The 23,320-nt window shown below is 45.3% G+C and overlaps 1 protein-coding gene across 2 annotated transcripts in view; it reads left to right on the plus strand.

Annotated features, from left to right (window-relative positions):
- The window catches only part of LOC119510374 (nebulin related anchoring protein), a 71,416-nt gene that overhangs the window by 27,240 nt on the left and 20,856 nt on the right, over positions 1–23,320 (plus strand). For both annotated transcript variants that reach the window (XM_037804654.1, XM_037804655.1), the window contains 15 exons: positions 33–137; positions 2,271–2,378; positions 2,635–2,736; positions 4,301–4,498; positions 5,572–5,676; positions 8,079–8,177; positions 9,175–9,279; positions 10,441–10,548; positions 12,024–12,335; positions 13,476–13,580; positions 16,336–16,434; positions 18,028–18,132; positions 18,809–18,916; positions 19,465–19,578; positions 21,883–22,080. In XM_037804654.1, the coding sequence (XP_037660582.1) occupies positions 33–137; positions 2,271–2,378; positions 2,635–2,736; positions 4,301–4,498; positions 5,572–5,676; positions 8,079–8,177; positions 9,175–9,279; positions 10,441–10,548; positions 12,024–12,335; positions 13,476–13,580; positions 16,336–16,434; positions 18,028–18,132; positions 18,809–18,916; positions 19,465–19,578; positions 21,883–22,080 (1,971 nt within the window). The remainder of the gene's footprint in view (positions 1–32; positions 138–2,270; positions 2,379–2,634; positions 2,737–4,300; positions 4,499–5,571; positions 5,677–8,078; positions 8,178–9,174; positions 9,280–10,440; positions 10,549–12,023; positions 12,336–13,475; positions 13,581–16,335; positions 16,435–18,027; positions 18,133–18,808; positions 18,917–19,464; positions 19,579–21,882; positions 22,081–23,320) is intronic.

Below are 23,320 nucleotides of genomic sequence, written 5' to 3' on the forward strand. Positions count from 1 at the left end.
AAAATCCTGCCGATTTATTTTTAATCGAACAGGTGAATTACCGTGCTGACTATGAGAAAAATAAGTTGAATTACACACTGCCACAGGATGTACCTCAGCTGCTGAAGGCCAAAACCAATGCCAAACTATTCAGCGAGGTGAGTGAGCAATATGTGGGAGAAGGTGGTGGTGGTTTACTTATAGACATGCAAAGACGAAACCGGGGTGATTCAGCAAGTTAGGGAGATGGTGTTCATTGGGGAAGCTCATCCAGAGGCATCAATCACATTGTCGTTTTGAATTTTGCTGTCTCATAGCAGGTGGTAGTTCACTGGGGGTAAATTGGTCATAGCAACTTAATTCTCATTATATGAGCACGTGTAAGGAACACCACACACATGTGCGCGCGCGCGCGCGCACACACACACACACACACACACACACACACCTTTATTTTGGCCATTTCTAACTGGTTTTGCTGAGTGGAAAACACTTAAGTGTTTAAAAGACCAATTGTAATCATAAGATTCTTCCTAGCGCCACAGGTGGGGTGTGATTGGGTTTCTCATTCTAGATGGGATTTGTGGGAAAGGCAGAAGTAAAAAATAAAAATAAAAAAAATAATCTACTGAGATGAACTTCATATAACATAAAATTAACCACTTCAGAGTGAACAATTCATTATCATTTAGTTCATTCACAGTGTTGTACAACCACACATCTAGTTCCAAAACATCTCCATCCCTGCAAAGTAAAACCCCATACCCATTAAGGAGTTTCTCCCCATTTTTCTCCCAGCTCTTCCAGCCCCTGACAAATACTAATCTGCTTTCTGTCCCTCAGGATTTACCTATTCTGGATATTTCATATGAATATAATCATACAACATGTGACCTTTCATGTCTGTCTGCTTTCACGTAGCATAATGTTTTGGAGACTCTTTCACATTGTAGCATGTATCAGAACCTTGTTCCTTTTTATGATTGAATAATACCCCATTGTATGTGTTCTGGTTTGCTAATGCTGCCAGAATGCAAAATACCGGAAATGGATTGACTTTTATAAAGGGGGTTTATTTGGTTACACAGTTACAGTCATAAGGCCATAAAGTGTCAAAAGAAAAACATCTACAATAGGGTACCTTCAAACAAGGATGGCCATTGGTGTCTGGAAAACCTTTGTTAGCTCGGAAGGCGTGTGGCTGGCATCTGCTTGCTCCCAGGTTGCATTTCAAAATGGCGTTCTCCAGAATGTTGCTCTTGGGGCGTTTTATCCTTTCTTAGCTGCAGCTTCTCTTCAGAATGTCACTCTTAGTTGCTTTTAGGTCCTTCTGTCTGTGAACTCCTTTATACAACTCCAGTGATCCTATTAACACCCACCCTGAATGGGCAGGGTAACACCCCCATGGAAATTATCCAGTCAAACTTTTCACTCACAGTTGATTGAGTCACATCTCCATGGAAACACTCAACCAAAGAATTCCAATCTAATCACCACTAATACATCTGTCCCCCCAAGATTGCGTCAAAGAACATGGCATTTTCTGGGGAACATAATATATACAAATCAGTATAGTGTGAATTTGGAACTATTATTTTTTGAATGCCAGTTCTGTGTGGGGCATGGGGCTAAGCATTTACGTATCAAATTCTTCAATCATCCTAACAACTACCCCCCAGGAGTTATTGTAGGGACACAGTTTATGGCATGGGCTTCGCTGTCAGACAGACTTGGGATCAGATGATGATGGCATTGCCCTTCTTTAGCCATGTGACCCTGAGTGGGCCTCTGAGCCTCAGAGGCTTAGTGTGAACATTAAGTTGAATAGAAAGTTCTTTGGAAGGGACTAGTAAAAAGATAGCTGTTATTACTACAGCAATATCAAGACCTTGCACCTTACCATTTTAGGATCTGTTTTCGTACACTGTATCCAACTAAGCCTCCCAGCAACCCTGAAACAGATAATATGATAAGCATTTTGAAAATGGAACAGTGAGGGCCAAAGAGTTAAAGCAATTTGCCCAAGCACAGGATTAGGAAACAGCAGAACTAAGATGAGTACAAAGTTCTATTTGTCTCATCCAGCTACCAATACCCTGCATGATCCCACAGCTAAGAAATCAATTAAACATGCTAATCTTTGCACTTATCATTTTGATAATAACAGCCCAGATTCTGTCCTGCAAACAGATGAAGAAACCAACTTTGTTATTGTTAAAAAGAATATCCTCCTCGGCTTCTGGCAGGGGTCTGGAGGGCAACTCCCATTCACCTGTGTTTTTGTTTGTCAGGTTAAGTACAAAGAAGGCTGGGAGAAGACAAAGGGGAAAGGATTTGAGATGAAGCTGGATGCCATGTCTCTGCTGGCCGCCAAGGCCTCTGGGGAGCTTGCTAGCAATGTAGGTTTTCTCTCATTAACTTGGAAATGCATAAGAAATGATTCTGATAAAATGCCTGTGGTCCTGCAGAAAAAAAAATGACTGTTAACATTGTAAACATCACAAATACTTTAATCTTCTTCTGGATGTGTTAAAGAGTGGGAGGTGTGTTTTTTTTTTTTTTTTCAGAATGTTCCCCTTGCACTTGTTAAAGCCAGATCCCATTAGATGGCAAAGTTCCTCTCTCACTCACAGATACTTTCTTCTCTCTCTCAAGATTAAATACAAAGAAGAATATGAAAAAACAAAAGGCAGAGCCATGGGAACCACAGACTCCAGGCTTCTGCACTCCCTGCAGGTTGCCAAGATGAGCAGTGAGGTAAACTCTTTGCTACCCGCCCACCCCTTAGAGTTGTGCTAGTTTAAAAGTTTTTCTGGGCCTACTGCACCTGGGACGGTGACTTTTTTATGGGCTTCCACCTAAAATCCTTTTCTTTCCTGACTTATGTTCAAAGAACCCTGTTCAGTTTCTTTGTTTTGCAAAAGCCCAGCCATTCTTTTGAAGCAGGTGAGGAGTGTGGTCCTGGGGTGACCGACATATGCTGAGTAAGGTGCAAAGGCCGGTCAACCACATTTAGTCATTTGACAGATGTTTATTGAGCAACTACTATGGGCAAGACTCTGTGCCAGACACTGGGGCCATAAGAACAAGCAACACTTAAAAGTGGAGCTTAATTCTCTTGGGGGAGTTAGTCAGTAAGCATTCTGTGTATTGCCGCAGCGTTCTGAGTGAGTCCTGTGGTCACAGGCATGAGTGGTGTTTGCAGTGTTTAACAGACAACCAGGACAGCCCTGGCTCTGACCAGTCAGAATGACACTGCTTGTAAACAACTGTGATGGTTGGAGATTAACCTTGGTAAATGCCGCTCACCCAAAGCCTTTGGAGGAGAGTTCTGCTAGAAGGGACAGAGCTGGTTACTAAGCAAGTCTTTCCTGCCAGTGCTGAACTGGCATAAACGGACACATGAGCATCAGGTTTCTGCTTTTCAATTGCCTGCTCCAAGCTTTGGGACCGGCATGTGCTGCTCTGATGGTGCAGTTGAATATAATTACTTGGTGAGTCATGAAGGAGCCACGGCTTGAGTAGAAGAAGAGCTGACATCTGAGCCACCATTTTAAATATGCCTATAGAATAATCCCTATGAGCTATATAGTCTTGATGAGACCTTGAGAATTTGGCTTAAGTTGAGATAGAGAACAAATTAGTATTTCCCATTTGCGGTTGAAGCAACTGGGGCCAGAAAAATTGTGTTTCTGCTCAAGGGCATGTGATAGTTTTTGGTGGTAATAGAGGGGTAGAAAATTAGACCCTCAGCCTCCAATTTGCTGGCACCACTCCTTGTTCTGTAGCACCCTACCCTTCCCCACCACCAAATTATCATCACTATCTCCACCATCATTAACATTTATCATATGTTTGCTATTTGACAGTCTTGGTACTAAGCATCTTTTGGCTACCATTTCGTTTACTTATCACAACAGTCCTATGAGGAAAACAAGCCCTTAGAGAGGTGATGCAACTTTCCAGAAGTCACCCAACTAATAAAGGATAGATCCAGGTTTGCAGTCAGGCTTTTTTGGCTCTGATGCCTAAAGTTTGTTACTCTGCCTCTTAAAGCTTCTGCACAAGCCATAGTTTTCTGGAGCAGCCAGGTAAGGGGATTGGGGTTAGTTGGAGGCATTCCTTCCAGAGACAGAGCAGTGCAGAAGCTCAGCTCCCCAGCAGCGCTCCTTACAGAACCAGGAATGGGGCTACACCTTCCTGACAGTGGCATTGCCCAGGGAGTTGACTCTCCACTAAAGCCTGGGATTCTTTCCTGACTTTCACACCACTCCTTCCAGAGCAGATTTTAAGTAACAGCCCTCATTTTTGTGCATTCAAGGTTGAATACAAGAAGGGCTTTGAAGAGAGTAAGACCCACTTCCACCTGCCAATGGACATGGTGAACATCAGGCATGCCAGGAGGGCCCAGGCCCTTGCCAGTGACCTGGACTACAGGACAAGACTGCACGAGTACACCGTGCTGCCCGAAGACATGAAGACACAGTGGGCCAAGAGAGCCTACGGGCTCCAGAGCGAGGTGAGCCCTCCCTCGTGGCCAGTTCTCACCATGCGCCGCCTGTAATAGGTGCAGTGATGCTTTCAAAGTGATTTTGAACCTTTGTATGAGCCTATTACATAACTCAAAATGGGAAGACAGGAAGCTTACTTTAAGATCCTTTGAGGCACGAATGTCCATGGCATTATTCACATAACCAAAAGGTGGAAACAACCCGAATATCCATCAGCTGATGAATGAATAACCAAATGTGATATATCCTTATAAAAAGAATAAAGTGCTCATACATACTATGATGTGGATGAACCTTGGAAGCATTATGCTAAGTGAAAGAAGCCAGACACAAAAGGGCAAGTATTATATGATTTTATTCATATGGATGGCTGGAACAGGAAAATCTGGAAGGATAGAATGTAGATTAGTGGTGGCCTAGGGCTGGAGACAGGGACTGGGGGTGAGGGCAGCAGGTGATAGCTAAAGGGTATGGGATTTCTTTTTAAGGTAGGAAAATTTTCTAAAATTGGCTAGTGATAGTTGCATATATATGTGAATACACTAAAACCATGGAATTGTATATTTTAAATGACTGAACTGTGTAGTACATGAATTAGGATCCTTTGAGGTTCTGAAGACTAGGACGGAGCTGGAGATGTGCCAGCCCGGGGAGGACAGATGGGGAGGTAGGGATACAATTATATTTGGGAGAAAGGAGCCTGGGGGTGGAGGAGTTAGGGCTCAGAGCAGTTGCAAAAGCCAAGGTGTGTTGGTAATGGGGATGAGTAAAGAGGAAGCAAATGTTAAATCTCGTAAATTTAACAGGCTGGCAAAGAAGGTCCTTGGTCAGAAAAGTATTAAAAGCTGTAATTTTGGTCAGGTTGTGGTATTTGAGCACTAAGGTGGAATGAGATCTTCTGGTTACAAGATGGACCCAGTGGCTTCGCCTCCTAGTTAGAATTTTGCCTGACTATAAAGGAATAGGGAACAGTTCATCCAGGAAGACAAATGCAGGATCCAGGATTTTCCTTACTTTCCCATGGTCTTGCCCTGTCTGCAGGCATCTGTCTGGTTAGAGCTTGGTGGTTTTTGTCTTGCAGCTGCAGTACAAGGCCGACCTGGCCTGGATGAGGGGAGTCGGGTGGCTGACGGAGGGGAGTGTCAATTTGGAACAAGCCAAGAAGGCCGGCCAGCTCGCCAGTGAGGTAACCTGAGTTAAGCCCCTGGCCTTTAGTAGTCTCAGGCCTGACTCACCGAAAGCGATCTTCTCCTATATTTCCTCCCATCCCCACGGATTCCTATTTTGAGTACAATTCGGAGATGAGTGCTTCTTCATTCTGCACCTGTAGCACATCCTGAACAAACTTTTCACAGACTTAAATTTCCTGTGGGGGTATTTGTAAGAAGCCTTAAAGTAAAGCAATTTGCTTTAGCAGTTATAGCCAAGGAATAATTTAGCTGAAAGGTTTGTAATATGCAGTCAACTGGTGCATGGGAAACATTTGTCTCTTGTGTGGGGAGTGTGTGATTCCTTATGAATCAGAGTCTGGCATTTGGTGGTCAGCGTTCTTGTTATGGCTGTTTCACAAACTTGCTGCAGACTTTGGGCAAGTCATATAACCCCTCTGAAACTCTTCCCTCGTGTAAAAATTAGAAGGTTAGACAGGACACTCACCAAGGTCCCTTCTGGCTGTAAGCCTGGGCTTCTGTTTATACGCTGGCCTTGCTGGCACGCAGAGGACACTTCAGAAGGGCATTTTATTTGGAAGTGTGGCTATTTCAGGAACTTCATTTGGGCTCTTCAAAGGGGATTCTTGTTTCCAAGCCAGGAAGACTGAGCCCGCATATCTTTTGCAAACGACAATAATAATAGCTGCCACTGATTGACTGATAATCATTATGGAATCATTGCTATCGTTTATTGACCACCTTCTGTGCTTGAGTGTGTCATGTACATTTGCTCATTTATTGCTCGCAACTCTATGTGGGTGGATCCTACTCCTATCCTATTAATATCCCCATTTTTCATATGAGGCAAGTGAGATTTGAGTCACACATCGAGTAAGTAACAGAGCTGGGATCTGTACCCTTTGTATTTGGTCCGATGCCCCCGCTCCTAACCACTCAGCAATATTGCATCCCCAAAGCATATTTTGTAATTAATTCTTATTTTTCTACTGCACTCATCCTTTTCTCAGACAAAGATATATTTAGGGTTAGAATGTATAGATAGGGAAGAGTCAGAGATGAGAATAACCCTTTAGGGTTCCTATTTCCCAGCTTCTTTGAGACTAACTAAAATCCCAGTGGGGCAGCCAGAGCCCTGTCTCTCTCGGAGTCGAGTGTGTGGGGGGTACCCAACCAGCAGATCCTTTAGCCGTAGAACGTCAGTTTCTATCTCACCTCCTGTGTTAACCTACTAATTTTAAGCTCCTTGAGGACCTTTGCTTTTTTATATATCCCTGTTGTGCCAGCAGAGGGTGAGTTCTTGGCTCACCAGTAAGTGCTTATGACTTGACCACTGTAGGGTCTGGGAGGATCTGGACTCACCAACCATGAAAGTCAATACAACATGATCTCCTTCAGTTGCGTGGGGAGGGGATTTTCTTATTCAACCCCGTGAAACTAGGAAGGAAAATTAGAAGTCTATTCATAATATTTTCTGTAGAATTCTTTTTCTCCCTAAGTAGTTTCATTATTTAGTTGGTGGCTATAACACTCGCACTGATAGCACTGGGAGTTTTGCTGGGACTAGGTTGCGAGCTCAGCTCTCATCTCCCCACTATGTGAAGCTTTTGCTTCAAAGCATCCTCATTGGCCTCCTTGCCCATCAACTCTGGCAACCCCTTTGGAAAAGTCCGAGGCACTAATCTCTGGGAAGGACAAGAAGTCCCCGCAAGGAGACAGAATTAGCATGTTCACAATTGTGCCAACTGCTTTGTGGCTCTGAGACAGGGGACGCTGTGAGGACAAGATCTCGGTGATCTGGAGACTAAAGAACTGTGAGGTCAAATCCCCACCTCACGTCTGACCACCAGACTTCTGTTGGTGGCTTCGGGTGTTTCCTGGATAATCACAAGGACTCAGTGCCAAGGGCTTTACTTGCAGCTTGGCAGTGAAACCTCCACTCTGCTCCCTGAGTGAGGCAGCTTCTATTGTTGTCCCATTCTAGAGTTAAAGCAAGAGCTGGTCAGGTCGACTAACTGATCTGTCCAAGGTCAGGAAGCTGGAGAGAGTTACAGGCAAAATGTGAACCTAAGTCTTGATGAGTGTAAGGCCCAAGTTCCTTCCCCTCACCCTCCTGTGTCAGTTGTACATGTATAAAACGGTTACATCCCAGGGCACGTGGTGAAATACAGGATCTACTAAGGGGAAATATAAAAGCCCCCTTTAGTAGTAGCAATTAAAACGACTACATCAGAGCAGGCTTCCCTGGGGCTACATGGTTCTGTTTAAGCTGCAGGACCAGCTGGAACGTTCCCCCAAGGAAATGCTTGGGCCTCAGAAGACACAACTTGTGTATGCATGCGTGCATGTGTGCTTGTGGGTGTGGTAGTAGGCGGTAGCCCAATCCTGATGCCTTGGGGCCCTTTTTGTTTGGAAACAGAAAAACTACAGGCAGAGGGTTGATGAGCTGAAGTTCACCAGTGTGGCCGACAGCAACCAGATGGAGCATGCCAAGAAGAGCCAGGAGCTGCAGAGCGGGGTGAGGCCCGGGCTGCCCTTTCCCCACCAACCTGCTGTGTCATGGGCCTGGGAACCTCCGGGGAGAACAGCAGGTGCCACCCAGGCACAATCCAGGAACCCGAGAGCCTTCCTTTTAAATAAGCTGGACCCAGCTTTCTGCAGGCTTCCAGGCTATCTCTGGGAACAGAACTCCAGGCCTCCTGCCTTGCCCACACTACTTCTCCCCTATTAGGGATGGATGCAGGACTGACTTTATTCTTTTTCTGCTTTTGGCATTCTCTAGTTCCTTCTTCCTTTCTCCTTCTCTGTCTCTTCAAAGACCCTATAATTCTAGAGCTAGTAGAGAATTGTCTTGGAGGAGGAGAACATTGGAACCTGAGATATGTGCAGGTCATGACCACTTGATCTCAAATAAGGGAGTTAGAACAGCAAGACCTATATATGTTATTCACACACATGTGTTCAACAGTGGTGTATTGTGCATCTATGTTGAACAGGTGCTATGGTTGCTACCAATCTGGCTAGAGCCCCCCTAGCTTTTCTTCCTGAAAGATCAGCACCTGCCATAAATGGTGCTGTCACAGATTTCAGAGTCAGCAGAGAGCCAGTGTTTGGGAACTCAAGTCAGAGGGCAATGGCTGGAGAGAAAGAGCAGGAGTGTTACATTTTCCACTGGGAGATGTTTGTGTGGCGGTGGCCATTGTAGATGGAAACAGCTTGGGGAGGTTAACACCATTCAGAGGAAAGATGTGAGAGCAGAAACCTTGGAGGGGTTTTCAGGTTGGTCCCCTGGCCACCTCCTTGGGCCAGCTCCTCGCTGCTCCCATCACCTTTTCTGCCTTTAAGCTCCTTTTACTATACTCTGCCACCTGGCTTCTAGTCTGGTTGGTTTGGTGATGCATTTCCCATGCAAATCAGAGACACTCCATAAAAATCCCATGGGTGACATCACTTCCCCACCCACCCCTCCCCCCCGCCCTGCTTCCTGCTCCTGACTCAGTGCTGTCTCCCAACAGGTGGCCTACAAGGCAGGAAATGAGCAGTCCATCCATCAGTACACCATCAGCCAAGACGAGCCTCTCTTCTTACAGGCCCGAGCCAACGCTGCAAATCTCAGTGAGGTACAGCAAGAGGAAGTGGGCAGCCATGGTCTGTGTTTCCCTAAGAGGATAGCAACCTGGTCAGCAAAACCCACCTGCCACATTGGCAGTGTCTGTGACAACTGAGGTTGCAACATACATCTAGTTGTTCAAAATACAGCTCACCCAGCAGACCTTGTTCCTGCTCGGTGTTTTGGGGGGCAGGCAGGACAGCCTTTGTAGAATGGGCTTGTGTAGAACTTGAGCCACTGAATATATCATGGGGTAGGAGGTAGTTATTCTAGGGGGTTGGAGTTGAAACAGGATAAGAGTTTTGGTTTAGGGGAGTGGGTGTGGGAGTGGGTTAAGAGGTCAGCCAGTTACCTTGGTCCTTGGTTCTGACACTTACTAGTTTTGTGACTTAGGCAAGTTTTACTCTCAGTTTTCCCACTGGTAAAATGATGATGATACTAGTCTTGACATCACTGGGTTGTTGGGAGACTTCAGTGAGCTACTACACATAAAGCACTCAGAGGAGTGTGTACAATGGTAGCTATTGTTATTAGGAGGAAAGCGTCTGTATTCCCAACTTTCCCTTCTAAGGAGGAGCTTTCTTGGGGCTTCCTGCCCAGTTCCAAGGCCTTCAGGGTCCTGATCTGAGTAATGGGTGGAGAGATTTGGAAGGCACAACAGAGGCTAAGTTAATTCACACACGGAAAGGGAGGGGAGCCTGCCAGAAGAAAGATCTAGAAATCCGGGGGTGGTGGCAGGAGAGAGAATGGGGGGAGCAGAGGAAGGTTCCAGATGGGCTCGAGGCTGAGGGACCAGGCAAGAGAAAGGAGTGCAGCCGGAGGGACTGCTGGGCTAGGTTGGGCACGTGGAGAGAGATGGAGAGCAGGCTTTTCAGAAATGCTTCCATGCCTTGTGCAATGTTCTCCCACCTTTGGCATGTCTCTGAAGCTTCTCTAAAGACTCCTGTTACTGTTCAAGGCTTCTGGAGTTCAGCTGCTGCTTCTTTTGATTGCAGTCTTATGTATCAAGAAGCCTTAAGGCAGGAACAAGAAGACCTGATTGTATTCAGGTTACACGACTTATGGGGCTCTTGGAGTTTCTATGACAGGATGTAATTGGTATTTTCTTCCCAGAAAGTCCAGAGAAGCCCTCTCACATGCAGATGATCTGTTCTCTCCTAAATCCCCTTAGAAACTGTATAAGAGCAGCTGGGAAGCCCAGAAGGCGAAAGGGTTTGAGCTGCGTCTTGACTCCTTGACCTTCCTGGCAGCCAAAGCCAAGAGGGACCTGGCAAGCGAGGTGAGTCGGTCTCCAGCTTGTACAGAGACAGCAGAATCCTGCCATTTTAAGTCTGGGAGAGTCTGGGAGTGTCTGGGCAGGGTCTTAATCTTTTTGAGCCTCAGAGTTCTTATCCCAAGCGGGGATAATATGGAACACCTTCCAGTGAGATAATCATGTAAATGCCTCGTCCACTGCTTGCTACACACTGTTTTTCAGGAAGCAGTGATTGTTACTATAAGTAGCAGGAACAAGAGTAATAATCCAGAGTCTTCATTTAATAGATATTCTGAGGCCCAGAGACAGTCTGTGACTTGCTCAAGACCTTGTGGCCTGTTCATGTTTAAGAGTATGGGTTCTGGCATCAAGCAGACCCTGGAGAAAATCCCAGCTCCATCTCCTACTAGCATTGTGACTTTGGGCAGGTGGTTTAACCTTTCAAAATCCCAGTTAACTCACTGTTAAATGAGAGTAATGATAACTGCCTTGCAAAGTGGTTATGAGGTAATGAAATGAATTCATGTATATTAAGTGTTTTATAGTCTAAAGCAGCCTGTTACAAGTCTGATGTGAGATAAGGAGCAAGGACCAGAATATACATCAGGCTCTGCTTCCTTCACCAAGAAAGTCTTGCTTCAAAAAACAAAAAACAAAAAAAAAATCAGCTGAGCTCAGGAGTAGCTTGATGATGTATTCAACTTACATTCTGATCTGAGCAAACAGCTCACAGACCAGCACTGCTCTGTGGCTGTGCTTTGATAGCATAGCTTGATGCCATGCCTGGCTTAGCAAGTGCTCCATCAGTACGGGCAGCTAGCGAAGCTGCTGTTGTTGGCAGAGATGAGAGTAGAGCCCAAGTCTCCTGGTGGCCATGGTAATGATGGTGTTGAAAATAATGCCATATGTTGGTATCATGTTACGGTTCTCCGTATTTATCCTTTCTTTTGCTACTCATGGCCTAGTGATTTTTCGAGGCCAATATGCTCCCTTTTGTTCCCCATACTCCTAAATACCTATATGTACCCCAGTTGCTCTCTAAGTTGAGCTCCTTTCTTGAACAATTGTATTTTGGATATACTGCACCTTTTTCATTTCACAACTACTTTTTATTTATAATGTTCACACTGTTAACAAAAAGGATTTTAAGGTGGCTTTAATGGAAAACAACAGGCCACTTGAAAATAAATAAGAAAGAGTGGTCACAAATAATGTAGAGAGAAGATGGAATGTCATCAGAAAATTGAAAGAAGGCTTTCTGGCAGCCAAAGCAAAAAGGGAAATAATGGGTAGTAATATTTTATTTCACTTTTCCATGAAAAGAAATATATCAGTTATTCAAAAGAGGCAACTTTTTTATTACACTAATTCAAATAGAAGTCTGTGGTATGGCTTTTTTTTTTTTTTTTTTTTTTTTTTAACTCTCCTGCCTGTTGGTTTGATGCTCAGCGGTTGCCTTAGGAGATTCTAATGTACCCCTCTCTATTCCTCTTCTTTAGGTGAAGTACAAGGAGGATTATGAGAGGTCCAGGGGAAAGCTCATTGGGGCACAGGGGGCACAGGGGGACTCACAGATGAGTCACTCGCTGCAAATGTCCAAGCTGCAGAGTGAACTGGAGTACAAGAAGGGATTCGAGGACGCCAAATCCCAATGCCACGTCTCCCTGGACATGATCCACCTCGTGCATGCCCGCAAAGCTCAGCATTTAGCCACAGACATAGGCTACAAGACGGCGTCTCATCACTTTACTGCTTTGCCCACAGACATGAAGGTGGAATGGGCCAAGAAGGCTTACGGTTTACAGAGTGATGTAAGTTCTGTGTGTGTGCGTGTGTGTGTACCCATGCGTGTGTGTGTGCATCCACACCTGCTGGCTTTGAGGCAAGCGTTTTCCCAAATCCTTTAAGATGATAGTTTATACTTATGGCCAACCTACTGGTGAACCTGCTATTGGATCCCTAAGTGGAAATATTTTCACTTCCTAATGTTTTAATTTTAGATTAAATTTAGATGTCCATTTTAGGTTCTGTACTAACAGAAACATTTTCCTTCTTGGAACTCTGATCTATCTATGTTTTCCAAGTTTCTTTTTATTGCAAGGGGGAATATCTAACAGTGACATTCTTAACTGGAACCTTATATGAGAAGGCCTCTCAGGATACTCATCCCAAGCTCAGCAGTCCCCATTTTTAGAAGGAGCATCTTGCTAAACAGCAATCCCTTCCCCTTCCTCACAGCTGCCACCTGATCTGTCTGCTTTCTATCTTCAGTTGACTCATTGACAAGTGTGTGAACCGAAAAGGCTGGTCAGCTGCAGCCACTCTCCCGCACGCTGGGGTCAGTGTAGACCGCTCTTCCTGGTAGATCTGTCTCCTGAGAGATGGATAATATGCCTGTTTTAGAGAAGCGCCCATTAAATGGCTTTCCATTAAAACCACCTGCTCAATGGCAGGTGAAGAGAATGAGAATCGTTCTCCTCACCCCCCACTGAGGTGCATAGGAAAGAACTGGCGCCACGGGATGCCTCGGATGTCTTGTGAAATTCCCTCAAATTGCTCCCCACCTGGGTTCTCTTGTGAATTCTCATTTTCTTCTCCCCTGCCTGTTATTTTAAACAAGCAAACGGGTACGCAGCCCATGCGGGTGCACTTCTTTCGAGGTAGGAATGCGTCCGTAATGAGGGAGAAGGTTGCCTTGGTCCCCTCCGCGCCACCTGCCGCAGCGTTGGGTGGGGCCTCAAGCCCCATTGGCAGAGGCGACTCCAATTAAAGGGGACATTCATTTACATTTTGGAGCCCTACCTGTGACTGTGCAGAAACGGATGAGACAAAAGCGGCATCTAATTCCACTCAGCTGGCACCACGGCTGCGTCGGGAGCTGCTAATAGCCCTTTAAATGTCTGTGCACCAACAATGGCCTGCCTTTTTTTTTTTTCTTTCTCCTTTGTCAGAACCAATACAGGGCAGATGTGAAGTGGATGAAAGGCACGGGCTGGGTCGCCACCGGGTCATTAAATGTGGAGCAGGCGAAGAAGGCAGGAGAACTCATTAGCGAGGTGAGATTTCCTGACAGCATGCAACAGGGCCGGCTGCATTAGGCGTGCGGCTTTTCTGTATAAAATTAAAATAATTTCCACTCGAAAGGCACAGCAAAAGGCAAAGCCACATGAAAGGCCTCAAAACCCAGACTAGGGCTGGTAATTAGAGGGAAACCACATACCAAACGCACCCCGGTGGGGACCCGTGGAGCCCTGGCGAAAAACAAAGTGGGCGACAAATGATATTATGAATAATAATAACAATCATACGGAGCTCAATTGCTACCCACCAACTTACCTTTTTAATGAAGCCACACCAGAGAAATGATGAAAAGATCAATTATTGTGCCCAGCATCCCTTTTGTGACTTTTCTGCACATTTTCTCCCTCTCTTTTTCTGCCACAGTGTAAACAGTGTTTGGATATTCACATGGTATCAAACATGTGTGTGACATAGCCCCTCTTGTGGGGGTCTCATCTCTATTTAAATCTCTCCTGCTTACTTGTAGCCATACTGGTTGGACCCTCAGGCATTATGGCTTACAGAAAGAGCCATTTCCCTCGCATTTTAGGACAGTATCGTTGAACAGCTCTTTTAAAGATTAGATACAGGTTTCCCAACCTTGGCTCTACTGACATTTTGAGCAGGATAATTCTTGTTATGAGCAGCCGTCCTGTGCATTGTAGGACGTTTAGCAGCAGCATCCCTGACCTCTACCCACCAGAGGTCAGTAGCAGCCCTCCCACACCAAAGCCTGACACCAAAAACGTCTTCAGACATTGTCAAATGTCCCTAGGGGTCAGAATTGCTTGGTGGAGGACCACTGGCCTAGACGCCAGGGAGTTGTTAGTTGCTCCCTGCTCACACTGGGTGGTGAGCACCATCAAACAACCCCAAGTCACCCCTGTTCATGTCTGTCTGGGAAGAGGCTTGCCGAGAAGGAAAGCAAGCATTTGTTTAGTTGCCTTCAGGAGAGCCTGGTCTTTTCTGAGTGCTGAGGAGACAGTAATGGCCATCACCCCAGAAGACTTCAGTCTTGGTGATGAGCCTCCTGGCATGTTGTTTTGAGGAGACTTTCTTACGGAATCCATGTTTGAAACAGAAAGACAACTATGTTGGTTTTTCAGATCATACTTTCCCAGAATTGGTATTTCCCCATGGGAGAGCATTTTAGAGCTGAGTTCAGAAATGGCCTCGCTCTGTCCTGAGTTTTAGGGAGCTTGGTCAAGAACCCAAAGCTCAGAAGACCCTGGGGGCTCAGTGGAGACGCTTCTGCCTTAAGTTGTTGAGTCTAATTGAAGAGAGGCACTTTTTGGATGATGAACATGAAAACGTACAGGAACGTGCTTTTGCTTTAAGGATCTGTGATCCCAAACTATCAATATTGGGTCGATTCATAAAAGAAAGTGGAGAATAAAGACCATTATATACATACTTTAGGTCTCAAGAAGATTCCTTCATGTGTCTAAGTCTGGGAGCCCAGGGATCTTTTTGAACCACTTATTCCATAGTGGTCTCAGTTTTCCACCTCATCTTGCAAACTTGCTAAACAAATTTGCTTATCTTCCTTCATGTCTTTGCTTCATACCAGTCCCTAAACTTTCCCAGCCATCTGATTTCAGACTGGTGCACTTCCAGCTAGTTGTCAAATCGGGCTGACCTCTTAACTTTGAGACCGAATGAATGCCAGGCACTGCTGAAAGAGCCACAAGTACTTACTCACGTTTTGCCTAAAGCACGTGGCAGCACATCTTTTCTGTAAGGGCTAGGTAGTAAATATTTCCAGCTTCGCAGGCCATCTGATCTCTAGCGCAACTACTGAACTCTGCCATTGTAGCACAAAAGTAGCCATAGACATTAACCAAATGAGCATGACTGTGTCCCAATAAAACTTTGTTTATTTATAAGAACAGGTCGTTGGCCAGATTTGGCTGGATCTTGAGAGGTGTGTCTTCTTAAGACAACCCAGTATATGAAAATCCAACCAGATACATGAGGGAATGTTCTTATTTGATTCGAGAAAACATATACCCCATGGTTCTGTTAAAATAACAATTGTTTTAGTCCCCTGGAAATGTACTTTGATGTTTTTAAAAAAGGAATTAATTTAAGCTTGATTTTTTCAGAATACTCCAAAATTGGCTATCTAGGTCTTTGGCAGTATTTAGATTTTTTGTTTGTTTTAGTGTCTTTCAAATTGTGTGGTGGCTCCTTTCAAAAATAGCACCCTTTTTCTTGTTATTGTAATATTTTAAAGAGTGATTGCATATGCTAACTGAACCAGGCTCTAAAGTGATGATGGATAGTATGTACTCGCTGACTGTTCAATACAAGGGTTTGACTGTGATAATCTCTGCCAAATCTTTTTGTGGAAAGAAAACAGAACGCTTTAATTGATGAGTGCAACTATGGATGTTCTTTCTTGCTTAGAAAACCCAAACTAAAACAAATAAACAAATACCAAGACAGTGTCTGAAGCCTATGAAAATACTTCCCTAAGTGTGTACCCTACAGTATTTTACTAATATAAACTAATGTTGAGATACTTTCTTTACACCAGGTAGAAATACTTGAATGTTAATTGACACGAGGTTATTCTTAAATTGAAACAAATATTAACCTGAAGTCACCTAGGATATAAAGATGGAGGAAGCAGAAAAATAATTATGTTCACAAATTCACTCTAATCTCAAGCAACCTATGATTTTCTCTTTTAAATGGCATGAAAGAGCAGCGCAAAATTCACAGCTTTGATCTTTTTCTGCTCAACAGAAGAAGTACCGTCAGCATCCAGATGCTTTGAAGTTTACCAGTATTAAAGACACTCCGGAGATGGTCCAAGCCAGAATTAGTTATACCCAAGCAGTGGATGTAAGTGATAATATATATACATTATGACTAGAAGAGTGGGCTCTTCTTTCAACGTGGCGATTGAAGCGGAGGGGTTCTTGGGCTTGCTCCTTCTGTTGTCCTCAGGACTAAGGAGCTTCTTGTCCTTTGCTGAGACATTCCTTGGTGGGGTGCTTCCTCATTAGGATGCAAATGGGGCGTTCTTATACTTCCATGCCAAGTGGGGCTCTGCCACCCCGCAGCACGGATGCTCTCATTCTTTTCCACGTGCCTGGCTCACAGATTGGTCTGTGGTGGGGCCTTTTTCTTTCGCCTTTTGTTTCAAAGTGTTGTTTCAGCATTGGAACTTTGGGTTGAAATTCTTAGTAATTGGAATAACCTTGAGGCCACAGTGCAGGAATTGTTGCTCTCTGAATTTACCAAAGACTTTGAAAATGATTTGGATCTGATTTATGTATATTCAATTAACTTTAAAAACGTTTTTCCATATCCCTTTTATAATGTGGAATCAAAATTTGACCTTTGGTCCTCCCAAGCACAGGGTTCGTTGGGGACTAAACAGAATGATGAGATCCTGTAAAAATTCATTTTTGGATGTGGGTTAGCCCTGTTTGCCTGGTTCTGCTGAGAGAGGCCCACTGATCTTTGTGCAGTGCAGATGCAGCTTTTAAACATCATCAAACCATATAACTTGCCGTAAGGAAAATTTAAAAACCGTGGGGCAGTCATGTCAAAATTCTCTCCCTTGCTTCCCAATAGAAGAAATGACTCTGTACCTTATTTGACAAACATTATGAAATGGCCCGAGTGCCTGTCAGACTATGTTTTGGGGTGGTTTGCAAGGGTATGGATTTAAAAATTTATAATTTCTTCATGATCAGCCCATCAGATTCAAACTGAATTCTGAGAAAAGTGGATGGTCAAACAAGAACTTGTGTATGAAGAGAAAAAAATACCTGGTTCTTCCTTCCATTAACCAACTCTAGGGGGCACTGCTGTGTTATGCAGAAATGTGGACACAGCTGATGAGACCTGGGACAGGAAAGCCCAGTGGAGAAACTTCCTCTGGTGGTGGGGAAATTCGGCTTATGCCAGCTCCATGGGTCATTGCTGAGCACTAGGATGTCACACGTCCAAATCGGAGTTCAGGTTATAGAGCCCCAGACCCAGCCAGGAGACATTTGTCAGGGCAAAAATCCTAGAGATGGGCAACAGGAGATGAGACTGAAGTAGACCTGGTAGACACTTCACCTGTGGAAGAGTGACCCTCTCTTATGATTCCTGAATCTTGATGCTTCTCAGAGCTGGTAGATAATAAAATTACTAGGTGTTACCTAGAACTCATTTCCTTGTTTGACACCCATCTCAGCAGTATACTTACTACAGGGGAACGTTTCACCCTGTCATGTTCTGAGCTGGGAAGTAGAGCTGGGAGAGGCTGAGGTGCATATCATCATGTGGGTTGTGAAATCTAGGCAGCGGTTGGGAGCTCGTGTTCCCATCCCTGCAGGGAGATGGTGGCTGCAGCTCCTCTGTCGTCTTGGAGTGTGACTTGGCTGACGGCTGTGTGGGGGGAGGCTCAGGCTTTAATCTGCCACCTCTCTCCATCCACAGAGGCTGTACAAGGAACAAGGAGAAAACATAAAGCATCACTACACGCAGACGGCAGACCTCCCAGAAGTCCTGCTGGCCAAGCTGAATGCTATGAATATCAGCGAGGTGAGGCTGACCCAACGGGCAGGGATTTTAATTATGGGAGAGCGGGGTCAGCTTCATGGGCCGCCATGCTTGGTTTAATGCTCTGCCATCACCATCTTGAGACCTGTAATAATTTTTGAACAGGGGGCCTCACCTTTTCATTTGCACTGGGCCCTGCAAATTATTTAACAGCAGGTCCTGCCGAAGAGGTAAGCTCAATTAAAAGAAGGAGATGGGGAGAAATGTCTGTCTTTGTACAGAGGGCATTTGTACTAAGGAGTGAAATGTGATCACCAGAATACAGCTTAGTATATCAGGGGGATGTACCAAGGAGTGAGTTGGGGGCCTCAAGTCCCCTTCTTTGTCATCTCTGTCTTTCCTTTATCTTATATAAAGAGCTGTGTAAATGCAGCCTCATGCCTCCTTCTTCCAATCACATTGTTGCTCAGAGATCCTGGGTTGGTCTGACTCTGAAGCCCTTGTGGTTAGCCCCCGTCCCCTTCTCTGGCTTTACCCCTGACGTGGGCATGAGGCAGGATCGACCTCTTTGGTGGTTTTTGCTAAACTTCAATGATCTCTGAGCCCAACTGGGAAAAAAAAACCCGACAACAAACCACTTTCCCATTTTGGTAAATCAGAGTTTAGGAAACCACCAGGTCACAGAGAAGGGCTTCATTGGTGCACATCTTCCCAACAGACACGTTACAAGGAATCCTGGAGCAAACTTCGAGATGGCGGGTATAAACTGAGGTTGGACGCCATTCCCTTCCAGGCAGCAAAGGCCTCTGGTGAAATCATAAGTGACGTGAGCATCACCCTCCAATACGTGACCATGTTTAATGCTAACCAGATTTTACTCCACTTGCCCCCAAGTCAGATCCTGCCTTCTTTTGCCTGTGGATAATATCCTCTCCTTTCTGAACTGACTGTGTTAGGGCCATCAGATAATGACCAGTGAGGAAGAACATATCTTACAACAAAAAATTCCCTAGCTTGGGGTACAAAGCCAAATGCTGGACTGTAAACAAGGGCCCTGGGCAGATGAAATACACTATCCACCAAGCGCTTTCATAAAGCAAGTCCATGTGGAGAGACTGCTAACAATGCACCCACCTTCCTCCAGCCTGGGCCGCCCAAGTGCTAACGCGTCCTGCCATTTCATATCGAGCCCTTTAGTCATTGGGAGTGTTGCATATGAAAGAATAGACCTTTTGACGAGTCCCCTGCACGATTTCTTTTAACTCACCCAGTTACTGTCAAAAGAACAAAACATTTTTCGCCCAATACCCACCTCTTCCATTCTGTGTCCCTTGTCCCCGAGCTGTTACTCTCTCCTGCTCTCTTTCCCTTTAGTACAAATACAAAGAAGCATTTGAGAAAATGAAAGGACAGATGCTTGGCTCCCGGAGCTTGGAAGATGATATCAGCCTGGCACATTCAGTGTACGCAACCTCGCTGCAGAGCGATGTAAGTTGGAGAAAATGCAGAGGCGGCTGTACGTCCCCTGCCTAACGATGCTCCTAGCACAGCTGGCTAATTTCATTTGTCCTTCCAGATGTGGGTATTGGCTGTATCACTAGCATCACTAACTAGCTATGTGGCACTCTCAAGTTACTTGGCCTCTCTGGGCTTTAGCTGCTGCTTCTGTAAAGTGAGGGGTTGGACTTCTTGACCCTGTATCAGTCTGGATTCTCCAGAGAAACAGAACCAACAAGATATTTATGTATATGTGACTTTACATACATTATATGTGTTATATAGTATATACACACACACACATACATTATATATACACTTATACAAGATTTATTTTAAGGAGTTGGCTCATGTGGCTGTGGTGGCTGGCATGTTGGAATTCCATAGGGCAGGCTGAATTCCATAGGACCGGGAAAGTCTTGTAAGAGCAATGTTGAAGTTTGGAGTCTGAATTTCTTTGGGGAGGATGGCAAACTGGAAACTCAGAGAGTAGAGGGTGTAGTCTTGAAGTAGAATTTCTTTCTGAAACCCTAAGTCCTTTGCTCTTCAGTCCTCCAACTGATTGGATGAGTTCCACCCACATTATGTGGGGTAATTTCCTGAATTTAGACTCAACTGAGTTTAGGTGCTAATCCCAATTACAAAATAACTCCATGGCAATATCTAGGCCAATGTTTGACCAGACAGCTAGACACCATAACCTGGTCAAGTCGACACATAAAACTAACCATCATGACCCTTTAGTTTCCTTCCAGGTTGGGTGTTCTATGATTTTGACCATTGGCTGTAAATGGGTGCCTGTGGGGTCTGCAGAGGTGTTTTGTTTGGTCTGCAGAGTGTTTGGGGGGTGGGGTGCTGAATTAGGTTCGAACTTTTAATAATGGAAAATTGTACATAAAAGTTTTAGACTCTGGGCCAGAAGTTGGATCTGGATTCCTCAAGGCTACAGATTACTGACAGCTCATTTGGAAGGGTCATGTGCTCTCCTGGTCACCAGCCACCCTTGCCCTCCCCCTGTCCACCTCCCTCCCCCATTACTTGTTTCACTTATTCATGTTACCTGGCTGGCACCTGTGGGCATCTGAGTTTGCAGCACTTGATTGCAACCTCCTGCAGGTACACGTGTGTGTATGCTATCTCCTTGCACCTATTTTGGCTAATGACAGTGATGAAAATCCATATGTGTATAGCATGTTACAGAGAACTCAAAATTTTTATATGCGGTGTCTCATTTAACATCATACTACCTCTAGGGACTTGATCTTGTTATTCACCCTGGTTTACAGATAAAGGATGGAGGCTCCGAGAGGCTCAGTCCCTTTCCTAAGGTTAGGTAGAAAGGAGTAGAGCCAGGTCATGGAGCCAGCTCTGCATCTCATGCTCTTTCCACAGTACCGCATGTTCTCTGCCATTTTGTTCTCTGTCTCAGTTTCCCCATTTCTGATATTTTTCCTTTTCTGTCCTGGGTTGCTGGCCCATGAGTATAAGATTGGATATGAATTGTCCTGAGCCTTATGCTAGGGAAGAAGAGGGAATTGCTAAGGATTTGATGGTGGTGGTGGTAGTAGGGTCTAGGAAAGATTGGCTGGAGCTTCAGGGAGCAGTGGGAAGGATGGAGAAAGAGGAGGAAGAGAGAGTGGCTATGCACTTGGTTCCCAAGAAAGCCTTCATAGGCATTTAAATGGGTCCTTAAAAGACTGGCAGTGGAGCCAGTGGTCTGGAAGTTGGCACCCCCCCACTTCCTCCCTCAGGGTGTGTGTTGGACTGTGGAGAATACCCTTCCCTCTGGACTGGATCTCTGAGTCCACCCCACTACCCCAGGCTCCTAGATTCGGAATCAGAATCTTCATCTGGTTCATTGAAGAAGCACTTCATAAACTAGCAGGAGAGGAGAGTCCCTGGTGTCTAAAATCTGAATCTGGGTGGGTGGAGGGGAGAAACTCTGGTGGCCAGTGCAGGTTAGCCAGGCACTTTCTTGCATCTAGAAAATGGCAAGATCTAGAGACCTGAGCAGGGGAATCACTGACATTATATCTATTGCTTGAATTGCTGTGTTTTCCCCAACTGAACCTTCTGCACCCAAACCAATGACCTCCAGAAGCTGGGGGTGGTGAGTGTCAGGACCTGGAAAGAGCCCTGTTAATTTGGCCAGTCTCTGCAAGAAAAGAACATCAGCCCTGCTAAGAACGTCTCCCAGGCTCACCAGGGATAATTGCATTGCAGTTGCTCTCCCTGATGGTCCAGTAGCAAATAGTGGCTTTGAAATAGCTGCTGTTGATTTGTCTGCCCCTCTAGGTAAATTACAAGAAAGGCTTTGAACACGCAAAGGCACAGTTCCATCTGCCGTTGGACATGGTAACCTTGGTGCATGCCAAGAAGGCCCAGACCCTGGCCAGTGACCAGGATTACAAACACCCACTCCCCCAGTACACTTCCTTGGCAGAAGACCTGAGGCTGAGCTGTGCCAAGAAAGCTCACCAATTGCAGAGTGAGGTAAGGACTCCTGGTCTCTCTCTCTCTCTCTGTGGGCAATTTTCATCTCAAATTTGATCACGAGGTCATGATTTGCAAACTCCTCTTGGCTCAGTGGGGGCTCCAGAGGTGAGGGATCCTAAAGCTTGGTCTTCTTTTGGAACACTGCCCCAGTGTTCCTGTCTAGTCCTTAAGCACAATTACACAAATGTAGTGATAGCAACCATTTATTGAGCACTTATGTAACTTCTAAGCATTGCGTTTTCATGCATTATCACATTGAGTCCTCACAATAACCCTATAGAGAGTCTTTGTCCCCATTTTATAGATAAATTATAGTGAAGCTCATACAAGTTAAATAGCTTGCCCAAGACTGTACAACAATAAGAGAGAAATGGGGATTTGGGATTTGAACTTAGAGATGTCAATGGTGTCTTAGGAAGACATCATGGTTTTGAATGTTCAAGACTCACCAGTGGTGGTGTTCTGGTCTCAGCCAGAGTGGAGGTTGTTCATTGTAACTTTACTTCCTGAGCCACCACATTCTGAGGAGGGCTAAGATCTGTTGGGAGAGGTTGTTCGAGCTCCTGGGAAACTGACCCACTTCAGGGAGGAGGGAGTATAGGGAGAAGGGCAAGGATCCCTCCTGGGTCCTCTCAAGGAGCCTGGGAGGGCTTCAGGGTCCCCTGATGTGCATTTCCAGCTCCCCATTTTCTGAGACAGGGAGCCCCTGGAGGGCCAGGAAACACTAGAGGATTTCCTCACTCCCCAGGAGATGCAGGATGTTTCCTCCCAACAGGCAGGCACATCCTGTTGGGTATCACCTTCTTTCCCCAGCTTGCTAAGTTTCCATCCTCCACCATTTGCCAGTAATGGGCCTGCATAGGAAGACAAAACCCCAAATGCAAACTGTTTCCTGGTTTTGGCAGTGCCTGCAAGCTGAGTGGCACTCAGATCGGGGTATCTGTCATCTGTTTGAATGTTATGCCCATGTTCAGCATTTACTGAATGACAGAAACTGTCAGGAGCCTGAGAGCAGCTGTAGGAAGTGGTGATGAGGGAGATGCCACACTCGTCTCGGGGCCTGTTTGTCACTTGAGCAGAGCCCTCGCTTGCCCTGCCTCTCACTGTGAGAGCAATTGGAAGGCAGCACACCCAGGGGGCACCTCAGTGGCTGAAGGGGAGTGAATTTGGGGGTTCTTTAAACTGTCATCCAAAATCACTCAGGTACACATGCTTGCCCCTACCCATACAGACAAGC

This window comes from Choloepus didactylus, chromosome 15, assembly GCF_015220235.1.
Source record: "Choloepus didactylus isolate mChoDid1 chromosome 15, mChoDid1.pri, whole genome shotgun sequence".
NCBI classification, from domain to species: domain Eukaryota; kingdom Metazoa; phylum Chordata; class Mammalia; order Pilosa; family Megalonychidae; genus Choloepus; species Choloepus didactylus.